We start from the raw sequence: 21963 nt of genomic DNA, 5'->3' as shown, positions 1-21963 counted from the left end.
AAATAATAGATTTGCTCATCAGAGGATTTATCAGACTAAAACATGACTTCATGAAATGATGAATTAATGAAACTGCATATTTTAACTGCATATTATTTATTTTGTTCACTGAAAGATGTTCATTGATAAACATCCCATTTTAGATGTGTTTGTAAGCAGTTCAATGGGATTATCCTTTGATCAATCATTAAATGACTGTATTAGAAAGACCATTTAATTTCAAATGTATTTTATTGCTCAGTGTAAGTAACATAGCCCATCAGTACATTTTTTGAGGTTATTTTGGGTCACCTGAACATTCTGTATTTTTAAATAGGATGATTGCCTTGAATCTCTATTAAGTGAGTTCATTCATTGCTTCTGTAGGACAGCTGTGAGATGACACCCCTGCGTGTTTGTACAATGCCCGATCAAGATCAATGACCTGGCCCTGGACAAGGATTTTCTCCAGACACCCACGCAGGTGATGTGTACTCTTCGTCGCCTCACTGTCACCTGAAAAAAAAAAGAGTTCTGAGAATCAACTCAAACAAATCCTCTACTTCAATGTAAAGTAGCGAGATTTGTTAAATATAGTCCCTGAGATAAGACACAGTTGTCTACTTGACAGAATCAGATACAAGTAAAATATAAAGAATTCAACACAAAACATCAAGGATATTGGTAAATGGAAGAGTTCTTGAGCACGGAAATTCTTGCTCACTTCCATCTCGCAAATTTACCTGGCATCCCCCCAAAAGTCAGTAGCATCCCCTTTTTCCACATGGTGAAAAAGTCCAGACTTTCCGTTTCAAGCTCTGATTTGCTGTTTACCACAAGGGAATGTTTCAGTATGGTAAAAGTAAGTGTTGCAGGTTCACGGGGAAGGTCGACACTTTCCGATCCCTCTTTCAGGCCCAACTGCACCTCCTGTTACAATGCAGAAAATACTTAAGGTCCCATTAGTACATTTTTGTTAATGCATTTTTTAAATGAACTAACAATGAGCAAAGCATTTATTACAGTATTGATTAATCTTTGTTAATATCAGTTTATAAAAATACAACTGTTCATTTTTAATTCATGTCAGCATAGGTCCATTAATTAATACTAACAAATATTCTTAATAATGTATTAGTAAATGTTTAAATGAACATGAACTAAGATTAATAAATGCTTTAGTATTATTTATCCTTGTTAGTTCATGTTAACTAATGTAGGTAAGTAATGTTAACAAAATTGATCCTTATTGTAAAGTGTTACTGATAGATGTAATGAAAAGGTTGCTTGTAATAGACCTGTATACTTTTAAATTAGTAAGAGGATGTTAATTTACATCAGTTTTCTGTGAAATAATCATTAGCGGTTTAATCGTTTAAATGCTAATATTGCAATGGATTGTTGTTTATTACCTTGACATCTTTATGCCCATCTAACTCTTCCAAAATATACTGAAATCCTGTGCTTTGGAGACTCAACGCTGTCCCAGTCCAAGATCCAAAGATCTCGACTGTGATACCAGCCTCTTCTGTCTTAAGTCCAGGAAGATCTGTCGTGATATGTGCATGGAAAGATAACGTCATCTTATCTGCAATGTAGGTTTAAACATACATTCATTTTCACTCACCAGATGTATTAAACACAGCCACTCCAGTTCCTGGAAAATAGCTCCCTCTCTTGATCTCGGAGAAGCAGGGCCGGGGTTCCCATGTTGAGTCTGTATCCCAGGGGGTGCTGAGATTTAGCCAATGCCCTCCTCTAATACACGCATCCATTTCCGGTTGAAACTGAGTAATAAAAAGGACACCTATAAGCTTCTTTTATGTGTGGTCTAATTGGTTTTTCAATTAGAATATTATTGGAAAATGCAATTAATCTCACTGGATGGAAGAGCTTTTGTTTGTCCACCAGCATGCCACCAACAGCCAGACGTATCTTCCCTGTTAGTTCTTCTTCTGTCAGTTTAGAATGGAGACCGACTACAAGCTCTTCCTTGTTGTTTACCTCTAGCACCACAAATTTGCCCTCACTGCGCAATTCAAGCTGTCCAAAATCATCAGAGAATACTTAGATGTTTGATCACATAATGCATGTTAATGAAATTATATTTGTTCTAAACAGAGCTTTAATTGGCATGTTTCAAAATGCCATGTTGATTCTGGATTTCTCAAAAAACCACACAAATTTTTATTAAATTTGAAATGGTTGTATATACATACACTACTGTTCATATAGTCAGTAAGGCTTTGAAATGCTTTTATTCTGCAAGGATGCATTAAATTAATCTAAGACATTTATGATTTTATAAAAGATTTCTATTTCAAATATTTCTATTTTTTAACTTTCTATTTATCAAAGAGTCCTAAAAAATGTATACCGTTTCCACAAAAATATTAAGCATCACAACTGTTTTCATTCATTCATTTTCATTAATTGATAATATAAAGAAGGGATTATTGATCAGCATATTAGAAGGATTTCTGACATGTGACACTGAAGACTGGAGTAACAATGCTAAAAATTCAGCTTTGCCATAGCAGGAATAAATTGCATTTTTTTTAAATATTAAAATAGTTATTTTAAATTGTAACAATATTTCACAATATTGCTGTATTTTGATCAAGTAAATGCAGTCTTGGTGAACATAAGAAACATCTTTTAAAAACATTTTTAAAAATCACAGAGCCAGCAGCAATAGCATAGAAAGGGTTGTTGCTACTATCAGGTTTCACTATCAGGTTTCAGAGAAACACTATCAGGTTTCAGAGAAATCGGTAGAGATTAAACAATATAAACAGTATTTACCAAGTGCCAGGCTCCATCATTGAGTTTGTGACCTCCCTTTACGCTCACTAAGATGTCTGCTTTCCCAATCTGCATCTCAGGTATGCCATCACGCAGTGAAAGCACAAACCAGTCCTGTCCTTCTTTGGTGTCTCCATAAAAGATGGCCCCCTCTGGGTCAAAGGTCCGAAACTCAAAGGAAGATCTGATGCTGTATGTGCGAGGTAAGACAGTGAATTCTACCACTATGATTTTCTTTATGTTAGATATTAGAATTAGATAGACGATGACCAACTACTGCAGCCAAACACAAAGGAGTTACGATTTAGAAAGTGAAGTGAAATCCACAGATTTCAAATCAACTCACCTTGTGATGTCAGAGAGATTTGCGCTCGTCTGCATTAAGGGAGTCCATTTGGACTGTCTGTGTGCAAGATTGACAACTCCCTTGCCGGATATCTGTCTCAGTCATCCCAAAAACCAGAAAATGGTTTTGACATCATACATCAAATATCATATAGCAGCCAAGCATGCTCAGATTACATTTAGACATATCTCTCTCACTCTTGCTAAAGGTTAGGTAAACACAAGCATCTGCGACATCCCAGACAAGCCGCCAGCAGTGTAAATACTGCTGCTCCGGGCAAGTGTGGAACCAGGGTTCAGCGAATTCAGAGTTGAATACGCCAACAGTGCAATGACTTTATCAGCTAAAGTCGCTTCCATGCCAGCCAGTCAGCTCAAAATATACATTGCCTGCAATGTTCTATCTTATGTAATAGGTTTTCCAAGAATTCGGGCATGTTAGCAGGTGCATGGCTCTTTTTGTTGTTACAAAATTATCTCATTTTAAATAATCAAAATATAATAATTACAAAAAATAGCTTATATATATAAGCTGTTTTTTGTAATTATTATATTTTAATTATTTAAGCTATTTTTTTGTAATTATTATATTTTAATTATTTAAAATGAGATCATTTTGTATATATCTATATATATCCTTTAAATATCATAGATGCAATGAATTAAGATTTTTTTTATAATTATAAATACTTAATGAATTATAAAATGTTTCATATAAATCCAAATAACTAAAAAAAATTTAATTGAAGTGAAATCATAGAGATTATACAGCATTATCTATTTTATATCTAACCAATGAATTTGGCTTGAATAATTGTAGCTTTAATGTAATATTTTCATTAAATAGTATATCACTTTACATTTTATCCAAATTGAATCCCTCAATGAGGGATTTAATTGAATTTAAGAATTTAATTGAAAGAAAAGGCAAAGAACATTTATTTTCTTTGGCATTAATTGAACTCATTTCATACTTCAAAGTTGAGGTTATTTAAATAAATCTAATTCATCTGATATTACCAGAAGTCGTATTTCTGAGTGTAAAGTAAGTGATGATCAAGCAAGCAAGCTACCGTATACATAGAATCTTCATTCATATGTGTGTTGTCAACATTTAGGCTATTCTTTTCAATTTCTGATGATTAAATTGCATTTTGCTTTTGCAGTTTTTCACTTGCATATCATGTAACATAGTAAAAGGCACCGGTTTCTCAAAATAGTTGCATAGTAAAAGCAAAGACCTTAGTGATTATATATCTCTTGTAGCTTGTGAAATGCTAGTTTAAAAAATATATGATTTTTTAAGATCTGTCTTTTAGAGATCTCATACTCACCTGATCACCTGACACTCTCCTGCACAGCAGAATCAGGTACAGGCCCAACAATAGTATGACCGCTTCATTGAGATGGTTCATTCTCTTTTAACTCCAAAGATTACAATGAGTAGAAACAAGAAATAATGGAATCAGACCATAAGAGGGCTTTGGTTTAGCCGAATGCTGTTAGACTACCTCTCTGTCTCTTTCTCTGAGAAGTGATTAAAGTCTAGCACACAGCCTCCCCAGAAGACCAGAGACTAAAGATGTCGACATCACAGAACCGGAAAAATATTGATTTTGGGCTTGTTTGTTTTAGTGTATAGGTCTTTTGTATCCTGATAACACGGTGATTAATTTTACCAGTGTACTATCATAACCGGCATTCAGTTATATATCTGAAAAATGAATGACTGAATGGATGGATGTAGAGTACACTGTGCAAAAATGTAACCTTTAGGGACATCAAGATAATATATAGCCTTTTGGGGTAGATTAGGTACAAATACATTTTGTGACTTCTGTTAAAGTTCAAACTTTTGCAGATTTCTTTCTGACAGTTTACCCCCCAAAAATAAAGTTTTTTTTTAAATAGCAGAGCAACATATTTGTAAATCTTTTCACAAAGAGTGGATTTAATAAATACATATACTATATACTATTTGTGTGTGTGTGTGTGTGTGTGTGTGTGTGTGTGTGTGTGTGTGTGTGTGTGTGTGTGTGTGTGTGTGTGTGTGTGTGTGTGTGTGTGTGTGTGTGTGTGTGTGTGTGTGTGAAATATATATAATAATAATGTAAATCATTAAAATATATTAAATAATCCTATTAAATAATAATATAATTAATAATGGGTTTTTTTGTGTGTGCAGACTTTACCTCTTCTCATCCTCAACCTGGCAGTTAGTCTGATTGCATAACAAATGAACTTTGAAAAGTCACTGATGTTTGTTCATTCAGTACTGTGAAACCTTGATGTATAACTATAGTGATGCGTAGGTGTAACTATAGTGATGCCTATGGTCCGGGTCAAATTGACCCTAATTTATTCTATAAAATTCCCCAAAAATCACTGTGAAAAAAAAAACATACAATCAGGTACAAATAATTAACTTTTCAAATCAATACTTTTCACACATTACAAAGAATAAATATCTGAATTTGTGATTTATAAAATGTTTTTAACCACTATTTTTAAGACTACCCCTCCCCAACACCCGTGGTACACTTGCCATTATAAATTAATAATATATTGGTCTAAACCTAAAGTACTTTTTACAAACTATATAGCATTTGAAAGCTTTTAGACTCAAGTTTTCATATTTGGAGACTGATTTTCAAAAGAAATGACAAAGCAATAGATAAATAGCAATAGATTCTTAATTTGTGTGGTGCCAAACTATTACACACACTCTGATTCTTTCCGTATGTTTTTATGTGATTTAGAGATTGAATTAAAATAAAAAATTAACATTATTTTATATTTTTTACATTTTCATTAACTTAAACTTCTAGAACGTTTTTTTTTTTTACTTCTATAATAATCTGTGAAGTGTTCCCTTTAAAAAGATACCAAACTTTGCTCTGCTCTGCAAACTGCTCTGAAGTATTCTAGATTTTTAACAATTTAAGTTGGAAAAATCCTTTTCAAGTCTATGCTCAATAAGTGGGACAGACAATTAACAGGTAAAACAACTTTTTATTTTCACAAACTTTGAAAATAAAAGGTTGTTAAACGGGCAGCTCAGGACTAGTTGAAGAGCTCTGGCAAACAACAAAGAAGTGTTTTGTATTTTGGGTCTGTACAGTAGCTTTTGAATTGCTGTATGCACATTTCACAACACATCAGCATGTTGAAACTTTGCAAACATGTTCATGACCCTGAATGAAAAAAAAAACTCTTCAAGTTTCTGTATTGAAAAGAGTGGGGTTAAGCTCCTTTTCTATCTTCATAGAGTAGTAAAAAAAACTAAAGTTACAAAATATAACTAAGAACTGTTGTTATTTTGGGTCTGAACAGATTGACCTGCAAACATCACGAACGTAATAGTAATTTTGTGTGTATATGTGAAAACACATCAGTGTGTTGAAATGTTTCATGCATGTTCATGACCCTAAATGAGAAAGAAAAGAAATGAGAAAGTCACAAAATTTCAAGAAAAAAAAACAGAGATTAACTGATATTTCCGACAACTCAAAAATCGAAACGGGTCAAATTGACCCGCAACAGTAAGAGTTAAACATCTATCATGACCCTTGGTTGACTTTCCAAAGAGCATTAAAACTTGGCCATAGCCTAAGTCCCACAGTCTTTATATGATCCCACTGTTAAAAATGGGGCAGTGTGATGATATATGATCCCACTCGCTTTTCAATGGGGCAGTGCCCTCAAAGGTACACCGATGCCTTATCTACCAATAAAAGGCACATTTAGCTTAAGGGAACTAATCACTTTTTGTAAATTAATTTACTGACATTTATTTTTATTTATTTTTATTCAGGGCTCTCTTTTGCACTTCTGTATTTTGTTTTGAATGTTGTCAAAACTGCCAACACTGCATATTGATGATGAATTCAAAGATATTTTGCACGTCATCAGGTTAATACTTTATTTGTATGGTTGTAGCATAGACAGAGGGAGTAAAGAGAACAGGAGCAAAGAAATTAACTGTTGATTGTAGACTTGAATCGGCAATGTATGCCAGCAAACCTCTGTATTAAATGGTCACAAAGTCAACAAGACACAAATAAAGTTTTCAAACATTTCACTTCTTTGAAACTGCCCAAATATAATGCGGACCTCTAAAACAATGGCACAATATTACATTGTCACAAAATACCAGACAATTTAGTCACATGCCTACAACTATGACCAAGTGCAGAACATATGTAGCTGGTAGATTTAAGTCACTTTGATTGAAAATTCAAGCCTCCAAAGGGTCCTTGTTCTGGGTGGACCTAGAAGAGGCTATTTTTTTGTAGTTCAGGTATTGTTCAAAACCAAACGTAGGCTACTGGACAGATCTGTGATTATTTCAGTACATATGCCCCCAAAAGGCGTTACTTCATTTTAAAAATATGTATCCTTTTTCTGTGCAAATATTCAGTAGTCTATCCAGATGCTGACTGATAAATATATATTTTTTAAAGTAGAACTAGAAGTAGTAGCCCACACAGTCACAAGTGACCTCTTTTAAGCATACTATCTACTGAATTTCATTGAATGTTTGCTGATGGATGAAACAGGAACATGAGAGCGTAACTCATTTTGATGTTCCTCAAAGTAATACTTAAATAGAATGTTTTGTAGAAAATGGTATCACAATTTCTTCTTTGTAAGGTGCGTTCAGATTATGTGCATATACTTATTAGCTTATTTAAATAAAAAGGCATCTTGAATGTAAACATCAGAATTTTTGATTTAGTCATTTTAACCCAGTTACTGATTCAGAACAATTGATCCAGAACAATTAACAATTGATATTTGGGCCGATATTTAAACCCAATTAGACTTAAATACTCAGTGGGGGAAAAAAATACATTTACAAACCCAATGTTATTAATTCTCTGAAAATAATTGTTACATTTTTATGTGAACCTTTCAACAATATATGGTTGTTACTAACGGTTTGCTAGTTAACTTTTTGTTTAACCAATCACTGGTACAGGTAGTTGATGCAATTCATTCATTTATATAGTTCTAGAATTTATGTAAAAATGTTGTCATGGTGGAGAAAATACAGCAAAAACAAGAGGTCAAACACAAGTTTGTTGGTAGCTATCAAGGGAGATAGACCTTGATTTGGTTTCCTTTTCCTTTACCACAACACACCCTTTCTCTCACACACCACACTCTTACAATGCAAACAAAAGGCTTGTACTCATACCCGAGTGAAGCTACATGATCCACAACCATTCATTGCATTGTGTTTTACCCTCAGGAAATGAACAGTGCTGCGGCTACATTGCAAAGTTTCACACTTAATTCAAAGGGAGAAGGTAAAATATTGAGAACAGACAGGGAGAGGGTGTTGGAATGAGAAAGAGGTGGAGATGGAAGGGCAGTATTTGAAAGGCTTTAGTAATGCTTGGGGAAAAGAAATAAGGCAACATAGGAGTTTTTCTTTTTGGTTTTAGATTTAAAAATTTTGATACTGAGGGGTTAAAAAAAGAGTGTCCAAAAAGTTTTGTGAGTACATGCCTCAAGAGAAAAAGCAGGAGAAAATGAAATGAAAGAACCACATATGATGGAAAATTTTGTTTTGTGACAACACCAGAAGATACTGAAGAAGCAATTGTTGCTCATGCGTTGTGGTTATATTGAATCCAACTTCCTTGACATATCCCTAAGACTACTGTGTATATATATATATATATGAATACCCCATAGCGGTTCGATATTACATGTTATTTTTCAAGTCAGCGTACAGAAATTATCTACCAAACTATCTTTATTTTTTAACCTCATGACTAAATTACATTCATATTCTTATGTACTTGAATGAGCTTCAAGTACAAGCCTTGTCTCACTACCAAAAAGGGAAAAATATATAAATCAAACAAATAATATAGTGAAAAACAAAAGGAAAAAAAAAACAAGAAAGTACAAGGGAGAGCTCAAGCCACTCCAGTGCTATAAGTCCCATAGTGCAAGCCCTGCAGGGGCGTCAGGACTGACTGACGTCCTCTCCTGTTCTTCTCTCTGCGAGAGAGAATTTGCTAACCAACAGAAATGGTGGCTTTCTTGTAGTAGATTATGTTTTCCTAAAACTAACACCAGCTACTGCCTCTTACAAGTAGCCTATGCGATTTTCTCTGTCTTTATAAAGGAAGCTCCATTTATGCTAACATACTGCCCAGCTGCGCTTTTCTCCGCTTTACTCCCAAATTTTGCTCACACTCTCACTCTATTTTAATCTTTGTTTGTCTCACTTTGTTTCACCCATTCTGTCACGTCTCAAATTCAGTCAATGAATGGAGTGTCTTTGGTGGACACCAGGGGGCAGTGGGGAGGAGAAGGCCACAAACATGAAGTCGACTGGAACGTATGTTGTTGGAAGAGATGAAACAGTTGGCAGGAGTATTGGAAGTGCACAGACTTATTTCATAAAGATCAAGGATTAATACCCACATCCTACAAACGAAACTATGTGAAACACAATCTGTCTCTATACATAACATGGTCAAAAGTAGAGTGGATTCTAAATCACAATACATTTGATCTTGTCATGATAATCCTGGTTAGTGAAGGCATCACATAATAATATGTTTAATCCATATGACATGTAGCTACACCATCAAGTTGCTATGCTATGACTTACGAAAGAAGAACTTCATCTATGTTTTCTATTTACTGACCTATTAAGATTATAATAGCTTTTCCAGGAATTATGTTTTTACGTGAACTTCCATGGAACTGACCAAGGCTGATGCAGCACAAATGATTTTAAGTGTGCATGCCTACACCCCCAACACACCCCACAAAAACACTTACACACACCGGCAGGCACACATAAAGCCGGAATACTGAAAAACACATGACTGGAGTACCGATGTAAGATATGACACTATGAGCTACCCCAAAGTCTCCATGCATTACCTCTTTACAAAATCATACTCTGTACACACTCTTGCATGCACACACACACACACACACACACACACACACACACACACACACACACACACACACACACACACACACACACACACACATAAATCAGCTGCTGCATTTTCCTTCCCTGTGTGTTGATCTTTTTGCTTTCAATTATAAGCCACCCTTGCATTACTACAAGCAGTATAATTAACACAACTACTATTATCATTATTGTTGTTATACTGTCCTTATTATGGGAAACAGACAGAATTCATTTAGTAAAACACACATCCTGTTAGCTGTTATTGTTCATCTGTTATCCATAATATCATAATGATTCTGAGGATGGATATCCAAGCTCTAATGACACTACAGAAGAGGCAAAGAAGTGGTGTGTTGAAGGTGCATCTTGGCAGTGCCTGAAGGGGGCATTATATTTTTTGTTCTTCACCCCCTTATAATATTTCCTCCTCGTCTTCAAGAAACCCCTCCATCTTTCTATCACGTTTGATTCCTATGTATGCCTATGCATTTGCTGCGTTACAAAAGAGAAGTAAGAGCTGTGCAAGAGTCAGTTAACAAACAGAAAAACATAATTTCCACCCTTAATGGCCTCCTCTGCTCTTTTACAGGTATTCCCTTGCTGCCAATGTGTACTCACTTATGGGTTGTCCTGCTTTGTGCTACTGCTGCCGCCACTGTGGTATAGGCTGGGGTTCACTACTAATGGATGGGGTACTGTGCCTGTTAAAGGGGCGGCAGCGTAATTGAAAAAAGGCAAGAAGGGTAAGGGCTCTTTGTCCCCTGATGCCATCATATTTAGAGTCATTGGGAGGGCAGCAAGGTTATAGGGGTATGGCAGTAGCTGTGGGCCATACAGTAGGTGATAGGGGTCAGGGTAAAAGGGCAGTTTAGCAGAGTCAGAGTGGGATACCATCTTGCCAAGTGATGGAAAAGGTAGGGGTCCAGCAGGGTAAGACATCAGGATTTGCTCCTCCTGTTTCTTACCAGAGCAGTACCCTCCAGGTATGACCAAGGGAAGAGTAAGCTCCTGGACAGGGTAGCCTGAGCCCATGTGGTATTCTGTAGGAGTGAGAGAGGTGTTGTCCTTTGATTCAGGCTCTGCTGTGGGCACTTGAGAATGTAGTAGGATGTGGGAAGAAGGCTCACTCATCCCAGCTGAATTCGCTTGCAACATAAGACCCTGTTTTTCTGTGTTGTGCCTTCCTCTGTGTGATTGGCTTTGCTCCAGCTGTGGTCGCAACTGTAGGTCCAAGGGTCCTGGAGAGTGACAAGGTGACTTTGAATACCTCTGAGAATGTCCTTTTGGAGTGGTTTGAATGACAGAGCATGTAGGAGATGGTATTGGACTGAGTGGTTCCTCTTTGGGCACTACCAACGACACCTCCTCATTACAAGACTGTTCCTTTGAGATGTTGGATGGATGTTTAATCTGTTGATCAAGCTCTCTCTTTTTTGCCAGTATTGTTGTCATGGATAAGTCTTGGGCTTGGCTGCTGGATTGAGGAAAGATTCTTAGATCCTGAGCATCTTGTAAATCACTGAAATCTTCATTTGGATTAATGTCACCTTCTCTAAACACATAACCTCTGCCTGTTTTTAGTGATATGGGTCCAGATGGAGTTGTTTCTCTTCTAATCTGAGGCTCTGTCAGCATTTGAGAAACCTGGACTTGCCTGTCGCTCAGCGTTTGGCTTCTTTTCTGTTGGTTTAGTTTGTCTAAATTCTGTTTTTCTGGTGTTCTGTAGTCTAGGCACTCTGCACCATTCATTACAAGTACACTAGGGAGGTTAGGAGAGATGACATTAAACCTTTCTAAAGTGGGACTGTGGATAACTTGGGAAAACTGTGCACACAATGGACTGTGGACTTTGTCATTAGTTGCCACTTTTGGGCTTTCACAATTTCTGACTCTTTGGTGTTCTTCCATGTTCTCACCTAGTTGGTTGTCAGTGATTTGACAGTCTGGTTTGGAGTAATATATGACAGACACAGGCTGTACTTGCTCACAATTGGCGTCTAAACCTTTGCTTGGTATAGTCTCCACTGCAGAAGGTGCGTAGCTTGGTATGTCTTGCTTTTCGTGTGTGTCTTCAACCTCGGTTGAACTGCCTAACTCATGTCGCTTGAGGTGGCAATTGAGTGCAGCAGAGGTTTTGCAGACCTTATCACATTGTGAGCATGTATATCTGATCAAAGGCCTCCTGCCCAAGCGTACTGGGCTGCCTTTCTCTATGGACTCATCCACTTTCATTTCCACCTCATTTTTTGATGACTGAGAAGTGAAGAAAGTAGGGGCAGACAGGGGCTTGTTTTTGGGATGCTGAGTTCTCTGATGTTCCTCCAGCTTGGACTGTGATGGGAATGGTGCCCTGCAAAGCATGCACACAAATTCAAACAGATGTGTCAACTCATGTTTGTCTCGTTTCCTTGGGCTGGAGAACCAGCGACCGCATGTTCCGCACTCAGATGCCTGATCTTCTGACCATCTTTGCTTGATGATAGAGGATGCTGTGTGTTGAGGATTGAGTGTAGCCTGAAGAGCAGATGAAGGAAGAGGGAGATCAGGCTTTCCATGAGTTCCCTTTTCTTTTCCCTTCTGTTCTGTTCTTGAAGAGACAGGAAAAGTGTGTGATGTTTCTTTGACTTCAGCTTTCTGTGGATCAGTAACTTCTCTCTGCTCTTTCTTCACTTTTTGTCTCCTTTCCTCTCCCTCATCTGCATCTTCATTCTCAACCTCTTTATTAAAAGTTTTTATGAGTCTCTCAGCTCTCCTCATAGGCCTCAGGGATCGTTTGTAGTGCATTTTGCGTTTCCAAGCTTTTGCCCCCTGGATATGAAGAGCCTTTCGCTTGGGTTTGTAAGAATAGTAAGGCCTCCATAGGTTATCCTCCACATCATGGTCATTTCTGTCCTCCCGGACCTCCTGCCGGAAGAAATATTTCCTCACCTTACCTTTAAGTTTAGGGTTTTTCCATTTGGACTCCCCCTCCTTTCCTTCCTGACTGGAGTTGCGGGGTTTACGTTGGTGGTGATGGGTGTGCCGTTGCTCTCTCTGGTCCTCTTGTGATAGGTTACTCTTTTTGGGTTTGCTGCGTGTAGGGCTTTTGTCTCTCCTTAGATCTGTCTCAGAGATGCTCCGTTTGACAATGGCCTCCTCCCCTATGCGCACAGTAATCTGACAAAGTGGGCCGCTGCCTTTGACTTCCGATCCCACCGCTAAAGGTATTGTCTTAGTTGACTCTGTTTTATTGTGAACTTTCCGTCCCTTGTGAAGTTTCTCTGTTGGCTGTCTGATTTTCAAGACCTCTGGGTCTAAACTGACAGCATCCCACTCCCTGTATGCCTCTGTGTGCTCTCTCTGGCTATGTTTTCTAATCTGTTTTTGACCTGCCTTTGTATGATTTTCTGGACTTCTTTTTCTCTCCTCAGAGTCCATCTTATTTCTGTGAACAATGACAGAGGAAGAAACTGCAGTGCTGTGCATGATGACTGATGGTTTGCTGTGTGCAAATGCAATGACTGAAGAGACGGCTCCTTCTGGGCACTTTGGATTTTTTACTTTGCCATTGTTACTAGCTGACCCCTCTGTCTCTCTGGTTTCTTCTGTCATGTCTGTTTGGGGAGAAGCTAGTTTTTTACCCTGCTCTACACCCAACCTGATAGGGAACCCCTCAGGCTCAGCCTTGATGTCTGGGTTTTTAAGATCTTTCAGGAAAGACTCCAATTTCTTTGTGTCTAGAGTTTGTGGGAGGCTGTCATCTATAGATAAAGGCAGGTTAACTGATGAATCAGAAGTGAGTAGATCATCAGCCATTGGCTGACTATATGTTTTGTAAGGTCTCTTTAGAGATCGCATGGGCAACAGGCGGTATAGTTTAAGGCCATTGACCTTCTGCTTGTAACCGCCATTGACTGTTTTCTCACTTGAGATCAAGCCAGGATTGATACCATGGAAAGCCTTTTGGTGTGTTTTCAGGTTGTAGTAGGTAGGAAACGCCTCCCAGCAAAAGATGCATTGGTAGCGCCTTTCACCAGTGTGCCACACTTCATGTTTGGTGCGGTACTCAGCCAGAGCAAAGACCTTGTCACAGTAGTGACAGGGGTACTTTCGGCGCCATGAATGCACATTGGAGTGTCGCTTCAGGCTAGACAAAGTCATGTAAGAGCGCTCACACACGGAGCAAAAGTAAATTATATGTCCATCCACCACTTTTACAAAGTGATCCTCTTCCCCCAGGGCATCCCTGCAAGTCAGTGTTTCAGCATGATGTGCATAAAGGTCGCGCACTTTCTTTATGGGTCGTCCAGGCCTTGTTTCTTGTCCAATCTGTTCTGGCTCTGCAGCCTCATCTGCTCTCTCCCCCTCCACTTCACCCTCCTCCAGGGGCTCTTCTTTGGGTGGCACTGGAAAAGCTGGCAGCCCTTGCCTGCAGGTGGCCTCATGGGATTGCAGTCTTTTATTATGGATGAAGGCTTTGCCACAGTGGCGGCAGCTGAGTACTCGTCCCCCCCGATGGAGACGCATGTGAACAGTGAGGGACGAGGCAGTGCTGAACAGACGGTGGCACACCCCACACAGTAGTTCTGGCTTCGGCACTGCCCTAAAGGAGTCATGGAAAGATGGCGTGGGGAGAGTCAAGGGGGAGGAAGTTAGAGAGACAGACGAGGGTGAAGGAGGAGGAGGAGGGGTTGATGAGGATGAGCGAGGGTTGATGCTAGGGAGAGGAAGGCTCAGTTCAACATGGAGGCTGTTTGCCTTACGTTTTTTGCCTTTTGAACTCACTGGATCCTTTACACCTTGGTCCTGGTAGGCTCTTGCACTTAGGTTGAAAAGGATGTGTGCCGTTTCTGTTGTTGAATGCTCTTTGTACCCATTATTGAGACTAACCCCAGCTGTCTCTTTTGAACAGTCCATTTTATTAGAGTGTTGTAAGGGAGATTTTGGGTATCGGGTACCACTTCCATCAACAGAAAATGACAGAGATGGCTTGCAGTTCTTACTGACTGAAGCAGTTAGATCAACTGGGAAGGAGGAGGAAGAGCATGGCAGGCGCTCAGTTTTTGATGACGTTTTGGATAGCTGTTTGTCTCTGAATGCTTCCCCCTTCCATGCCGTGCCATCTGAGCTGTCTCTGTCATGGTCGTCAGAGGAGGAAGTGGGGTGGGATGAGGAGCAGTGCTTCTGTCCAGAATAGCCAGGCAATCCAGCGCTGAGGGGAAAACTGAGCGATATCCTCGTAGTTTTGGCACCATCTGCCTCCTCCGTGCCCTCTCCCATCCTGTCTCCTCTAATGTGTTTATTTCTGTGTTTCATTGGATCCTTGTACAAGTACTCTAAGATGTTCTCCAAGGCTATCGTTGGCCAAAAACAGAGCACTAGACAGTCAAAGGGTATATCTGTAGTCCAGCAAGGTCCAGGAAAAGACTTTAAAGAGTGTCTGTTCAAGCTATATCTTCAGTGCAGAAGTTGTCGATTGAAGGATGATGGAGAACAGAAATTTCAGATCAAGAAGATGGCAGTTCATGGAGGTCAAGTTCAGAGATGGCGACTCCTAGATGTAGGTAACATTGTGCATCTTTGATTATCTTGGTATAAAACAGGATGGGGATTGCCGTGCATTGAACATTCAGCTCCAAGAGTGCAGCGCAGGTGTGGAGAGGGTCCCAGCCATCCTCTCCCGACACCATGACCCCGCTCTTAGTCCTGCAACAGAACGAAAATAATTTGTTTTCAAATATTCTGTTTTAATCACAGGAAACATTGTAGATTTTAGACAACCACATACACCAGAGAGTTTTGTGCTAGTATTAAACTGACAAGAAATACACATGACAGAAAGTATGCACGTGTGGTGGCAAATCAGTGTGCTCAAATTTGCTGGCTATAAAATACAAGCTAAGCACCAAGTAAGCAATCCATTATGGTGGTCATACACATGCAACTTTAGACAAGTCAGACAAGGTTGGTTGCAGTCATCTCAGTTTCCGAATTTGGCATGACAAAATCTGAAAGTGTGGAAAGAATCTCAGCAATCAACCCCACTGAGTCACAGCATTCGCTTCACCTAATTGAACACTGCTAAGATTTAATTAAGATTTCCCCAACAGGGTGTTATTTATAGTCAAAGTGCTCCAAATATGCCTAGACTGAACAGGTACAAAAATATAGATGGCCTTTTGAACTGAAGCATCTTGTATTCCTGATTAAGTTATTTGGATATATGTATAAATATGTAATTATACTATATAGCATGTAATGCAGAAGACTGTCATGCCATAAAGAAAGAGCATTCTTAGTTAGCACTAATGATGCGACACCAGAGAAAATCCCCAGTCATGGTTTTCTGCCTGCGTTTTAGCCAGGCAGGCAGGCAGGCCTCTGTAAAATTCCACAAGCAGCCCTGAACACACTGAAACTAGGTCAGCACTGTTATTGCAGAGAGAGAGAGAAAGAGAGGAGGAGGGAGGGAGGGAGGGAGGGAGAGAGAGAGAGAGAGAGAGAGAGAGAGAGAGAGAGAGAGAGAGAGAGAGAGAGAGAGAGAGAGAGAGAGAGAGAGAGAGAGAGAGAGAGAGAGAGGTGGGGAAGAAAGCGAGATCCAGGCCTGGAGACAAGAACAGCCACAAACACACACTTACACATGCACAGAAACACACACACACACGCGCGCGCACACATACACACACAGACACACAGGCAGTCAACAAGCTGCATGAGCACACAAGCATTCTCCTCTCAACACGCTAACACTTTTGCAGGCGTGCAGGCACATATGAACCGGTCTGTCTGTAAACAAGTGGCTTGACAGCTAGCGTTACCCAGCTCACCACAAATGCAGCTGCTGAGAGTGTGCAAAGGATGTCCTGCATAATAATAGACGTTACATAAGAGTATATTTAGACAGGAAGAGTTGAAAAAAATATTTAAACCTGTCCGGCACTTGTTGTGACTGGCCGCTATGGCGTAAAACAAGGCCTAAGGATGACACAGTTTTACATGGTGATCGCATAGTGAATGGACAAACACATCTGCCACCCCCTCATTTTCTCTGTACGTCTGTCCCTATTTATCTCTCCCTCTCACCCTCCTTTTTCTTCACATATGACGCACACACTGCCTCTCAACAAACAGTTCCTGGCGCAAGAGGCTGGCCAAGCGTGACAAGGCCTTTGCCTTCCCCCTCAAACTGCCCCTCTACTCAAACATCTGACCGATTGAAAGAGTTAGAGCTGAAGTATTAAAGTGTTGCATCTTGCTAAATTAAATATTATGTCAAGTCAATTTTAAAAAAGGGTTGGCAAATTGACTTTCTGCCAAATGTAGGAAATTGAAAACAAGCATCACATCTGCGTCATCAGCTGGAACGTAAAGTGCATGCTAGTCAACCAGGTAAAGATTTTCAATTTACGCACCGCTAGTTTTATAATGCTGTCACCAGTGGGTACGGGAACTGAGAAGAGGCTCGGAAGAAGCCGGATAATGGGCTAAAGGTCTTGAATTTAGCTGTACCAGTGAAAGAGACCATGGACTGAATGGCAGTGGAAAAGGGTAATGAGTGAAGGCCGCCTGTTTCCGTGTGGCCGTGACGGGGCCCACCAGGGTGAGGCTGACTGTGAAAAGGGGGCTGTCGCTAGATACTGAACTCTGCACAACCCCCCTGCCAAAAACATAGTGGAGCCAGCCAGAGGATAGATGAGGGGTAAGGAAAAGAGCAAAAAGGAGGAGTAGGCTGTTTTGGAAGAGCAAGAGGGAAGCAGTTGGGAGATGGAGAAGGATAGTCCGAGGTTGAGTTTGTGGTTGAATGTCCTCACTCCTTGCTTTCCCCCTGGGCAATTTATGGTATCTCTGTGATTTGGCATGACGGGCCATGCTCCAGCGAGTCTGCCCGTGTTACACGCTGTGTTCGACATGGTCCACTGAGTTTAAACTTGACAAGTGATTCCCATGAATCTGTTGCTGTAAAATGATCAAGGACAATATTCTAAGTAGAGCAAAGCTGGAAGAAAATGTCATCACAGATAGAGATAGAAACTCCACTAGTGACCTGGCTGAAGCTACTTCCTCTAGATCATGCCTGAACCTGCTTCCATAATGCTTTAGTTTGTTTTGGAAGATGAGCAGCCCTGCCATGTTTCCGTTCTAACATTGATACCGCTTCTGCTACAGTATGGCAGAAACTTTATGCTAACATATGCCAGAGTTTAAATTACAAATATCCCATGCTAGCAGACTTGAACCCATAAGCGGTGACAGTAAATTCAATTTGGCCCTGGCGGATATTCAACTCACCTCAATAAAACCATACAACTTGGCTGCTTGGCTTCTAACGACCTCTGACCCTATGGCCTTGTAGGGGTTGTTAATAGTGTACCACTAAGTATGCTACACAGGAAAAGACGTTATAAATTTGAAAAGGGAATGTGCATCTTATAATATCATCCACCATATGTAAACACAGGTAGATGCTGTTTTTTTAGGGCTCCATATTTCAAGACGCCACTTGGTCATTAATTTTAAAAACCGAGTCCTTCGCTATTGAGATAATTTCATCAGATGTGAACTTACCACAACATAAAGTATCCAAATTCAGCAAAACAGAAATATGGAAAGAGAACGCAAAAAGTATGAAGCTTTATTCTCATTTTACTTTAATCTTGGAGCGGCTCACCAGCCCTGAAAAAGAACTGCGTGGTTCAGCCACAACAGCGGATAAGGGAGACAGGCCTTGATTAGCACACACACAAACCCACACACACACACATTTCTGGTGTCTACACAAAACCAAAACAACATCGATATGATATGAGAGTGGCACAGAAATGCAAGAAGCAGGAAGAGGTGAAGACAGAGAGATAGATCAGAGGAAAAAGTGTCTCCTTCTCGCTCCCATTCTCCGCTAGGCAAGCACACAACAAGACAACGTACCTCGGAAAACCTTCTGCTGCATCTCGGCTGCGATGTGTTCTCTCTCTCACTCTCTCACTTTCCCTCCCTCGGTCTGTGTGTCCTGGTCTGCGTGTTCCCGTGTGCGTGTATGAGTGAGAGAGAGAGAGAGAACACAGGGAAAGACAAGCGCGTGCATACAGGCAGCGCTATGTAGAGGGCAGAGACGACTCTCTCGCACTCTGACTCTCCCCCTCCTTCTGCCGCTCTATCTCTCCTTCCCTCGCCTGCACTCTCGCTCACTCTCTCTCTCTCACACTTCAGTTTGCCACTGACACATGATTCTGGGCTGTTTTTGCATTTTTTATCTCCCCCAGCCTCGTACCCCTTACTCACCCGCACCCAGCCCCCAGCCTCATTTTAATTCCAATTCTCTTTTTTATTCCAATTTTTTTTGTTCATTAGACACACACTTTCACCATGCACACTCTCTACATACACCAAGCCTGATGATAGCAAGGAAGGGAGGGAGAACGGGAGCGAGGGAGAGGACGCCATTTAAGCAGTTTGTTACGAGCACTGCCAGTCCCCAAAATGGCTGAAAACAAACAGGAGCCATGCCAACAGAAAAAAAGCTTGGCCATAGAGACACGAAGGGAAAGAGATAAAGAGTAGGAGTGGGGAGAAACAGAGAGACGCCAGACAATACTTGGGTTAAACTCTTTAATAACTCTAAATAAGTGAGGTAGCCGAAGGAGAGATCAAAGAGAAAGGCATGGACATGCACTTTGGTTTCCATTTTCTCCTCTCTTTTACTTCCCTTACTGAAAAGAAGGACGTTTATGGCAAAAAGCGGTGGAACAGAGGAGTAAACATTGGAGTCTTTGGCCGAGATTATGACAGATTTGGCCTTCTCGCCAATCGCCATTATGTGAAGCAGAGAAATAGCACCTCTATGAACTTTTGGTCCTGCCTTCATTTGCTGAAACAATTCATCTGACATTTGCTGGATCGATCAATCCAGTTCACTGTCAATGCGTAATCTACAGCTATTGAAAAGTTCAGGAACCACTTGTTTTAAAACTGTTCTGCAGAATTGTGTGTGGAGGACTATGATTTAAAACTGTCTGTCTTGACATTCAGAAATATTTTGGACCTGCGGAGAGAGCAGGGAAACAGGATAAAGAAATCTGGTTTTTACAGATTTTTTCTCTCGCTTCACTCTTCCTCTTTTATCCCCTTTTCTTCATGCCCAAATTTCTGCCGAACAGCTCATTATACCCCCCATCCTACGTTCCTTTCCCCTGTGCCCCTCGGTCCTTCTCTCTATTTTTTCTTTCGCACTCCTTCTTTTTCTCTTCTATTGTATGCCAGCCCACTTGTCTCCATGGGAACTCGGTTTGGAAGGGGTGTTGTTCTTATGATCTCTCCGACTTCGTGGAACTTTGTCACTTTTCTCACACCTTTCTCAGATTCTGTTTTTCTACGGTTTCTTATTATGAGCTCGATTATAAAACGTTAATTTCACATGTTTGTATGTAGTCGTTTGAAATGATTTGTTTCTTGCAATGTTTATTTTGTAATTCTTAATAGTTAAGGTAACTTATTTAAAGAGGTTCACCCCGAAGTGTTTGATATTTTAAGTTATGAGCTGTTTGGGAATAGGTTCAAAATGCACCGTAAAGTTGTAAGACATTTCACCATTGTCAATATTAAGTGGTGCCAGAAAACCTGTCAAGATATGTAGGCAATGCATGTTTTATCACTTGGTGTGGGTAAGAATATGTAGTTGTTGATAAGGAAATTCTATGGAAGTTTGTCTATTTGATTTAAGATACCATTGGGATAAGACTTCAGTTCAAGTCAAAGTCAGTGTGATAGCAAATGTTGTGAGAGTGACATTTAATGCAAGGATCACTAAGTAATTATACATTCATGCTATTATGTTATTATTTAAATTTTATTATAACTTTTTATTTCTTGCTCAAGCGAATAAGAAGAGGCCAGACAGAGGTGGTCTTCACAAACTAGAATCAGCCATTCAACTCTGCAAACAAGCTTTGTCATATTCCAAATTATTGTATTTGTCATTTGATTGCCTCTAATCTTTGTCTGCTGTGAAATAGGTGGCTCAAATGTTCCCCTGCTCACTGCTGATCAAAGGCCGTCTTTAACATGACATATGGATCAACAGACACTAATGAGAGGGCAGTGGCCAGCTGAATCTCCACGGTAACAAAAGAGGCTGGGACATCTGGAGTCAGCCACACACAGACTCCTGGAGAGTTTTGGGGAAGAGGGGGTCGTCAGATGTCCGCCTGCAATGGGTGGACTGGATAACAAATATGGCAGTGGGCAGATGAATGAAATGTCAATTTAACCCTCTGAGGCTTGGTAGTTTTTATCAGTGCGAGTAAATGATCAGAACAAAGAATCCATGTTTGCACAGCTTGTGTAAAAAAAAGAGTATTTTTTTTTATTTCCTTTATTCATATTTATCAAAAACTGTACAGATGACATCCATTTAAGTGAAATGATGAAATTAAATGGTTTCTTTATTTCAATTTAGTAGCTATTGTGTTTTAGGCAACTAGATGTACTACAACCTGATTTAAATTAGAGCAGGTGATATAGTCCTCATAACAGCAAAAAGCTCCTTCTCTGCTATGTAATGGTTCTACTTTTCTATTTTTCAAAAACATTATAATTATTATTTTTATACAGTAGTGGCCAAAAGTGATGTCCGGGGGGATATTTGTTTTTAATGACCCTACATATATGATACATATATAATATTTTAAATATTAATATTACAAATGATTAGTTATTAATTATACAAAAACTTAAACACATTTTTTATAATATTTGATTCAGTTCATCCCTGTTTTAAGTTGACAGGACATACACCCAAAAGCTGTATTTTGTAGTGTTCTTATCTCATAATAAAATATTTGTTATATTTGTGTAACTCCAATTTCAAAATTTTGTAACTGCTTAGATGAGTAAAAAGAAAAAAGATT

The 21963-nt window shown here is 39.6% G+C and overlaps 2 protein-coding genes across 2 annotated transcripts; both read right to left on the bottom strand.

The window, feature by feature from the left end:
• Positions 1-212: 212 nt before the first annotated feature.
• Positions 213-4690, bottom strand: shbg (sex hormone-binding globulin). The gene is made up of 8 exons (XM_079594961.1): positions 4464-4690; positions 3131-3222; positions 2785-2974; positions 1861-2022; positions 1607-1766; positions 1392-1528; positions 723-909; positions 213-495 (listed from the first exon to the last, which is right to left on the bottom strand). The coding sequence occupies exons 1-8, from the start codon at positions 4542-4544 to the stop codon at positions 338-340; spliced, it is 1167 nt and encodes a 388-aa protein (XP_079451087.1). The 5' UTR covers positions 4545-4690; the 3' UTR covers positions 213-337.
• Positions 4691-7037: 2347 nt separating this feature from the next.
• Positions 7038-19213, bottom strand: zbtb4 (zinc finger and BTB domain containing 4). Its single transcript, XM_079594542.1, has 2 exons — positions 18986-19213; positions 7038-15766 (listed from the first exon to the last, which is right to left on the bottom strand). The coding sequence occupies exon 2, from the start codon at positions 15374-15376 to the stop codon at positions 10700-10702; it is 4677 nt and encodes a 1558-aa protein (XP_079450668.1). The 5' UTR covers positions 15377-15766; positions 18986-19213; the 3' UTR covers positions 7038-10699.
• Positions 19214-21963: the final 2750 nt, after the last annotated feature.

The sequence above is a fragment of the Phoxinus phoxinus genome (assembly GCF_949152265.1).
Source record: "Phoxinus phoxinus genome assembly, chromosome: 21".
NCBI lineage: Eukaryota > Metazoa > Chordata > Actinopteri > Cypriniformes > Leuciscidae > Phoxinus > Phoxinus phoxinus.
This window is presented reverse-complemented; position numbering and strand designations above follow the sequence as displayed.

Bases quoted from the DNA above. Each gene is read 5' to 3' on its own strand.
- shbg (XM_079594961.1), bottom strand. From the start codon at position 4,544: ATGAACCATCTCAATGAAGCGGTCATACTATTGTTGGGCCTGTACCTG. The intron at 3,223-4,463 runs GTGAGTATGAGA...TGACTGAGACAG, and splicing joins GGAGAGTGTCAGGTGATCAG to ATATCCGGCAAGGGAGTTGT. The intron at 910-1,391 runs GTAATAAACAAC...GCATTGTAACAG, and splicing joins ATGGGCATAAAGATGTCAAG to GAGGTGCAGTTGGGCCTGAA.
- zbtb4 (XM_079594542.1), bottom strand. From the start codon at position 15,376: ATGAAACACAGAAATAAACACATTAGAGGAGACAGGATGGGAGAGGGC.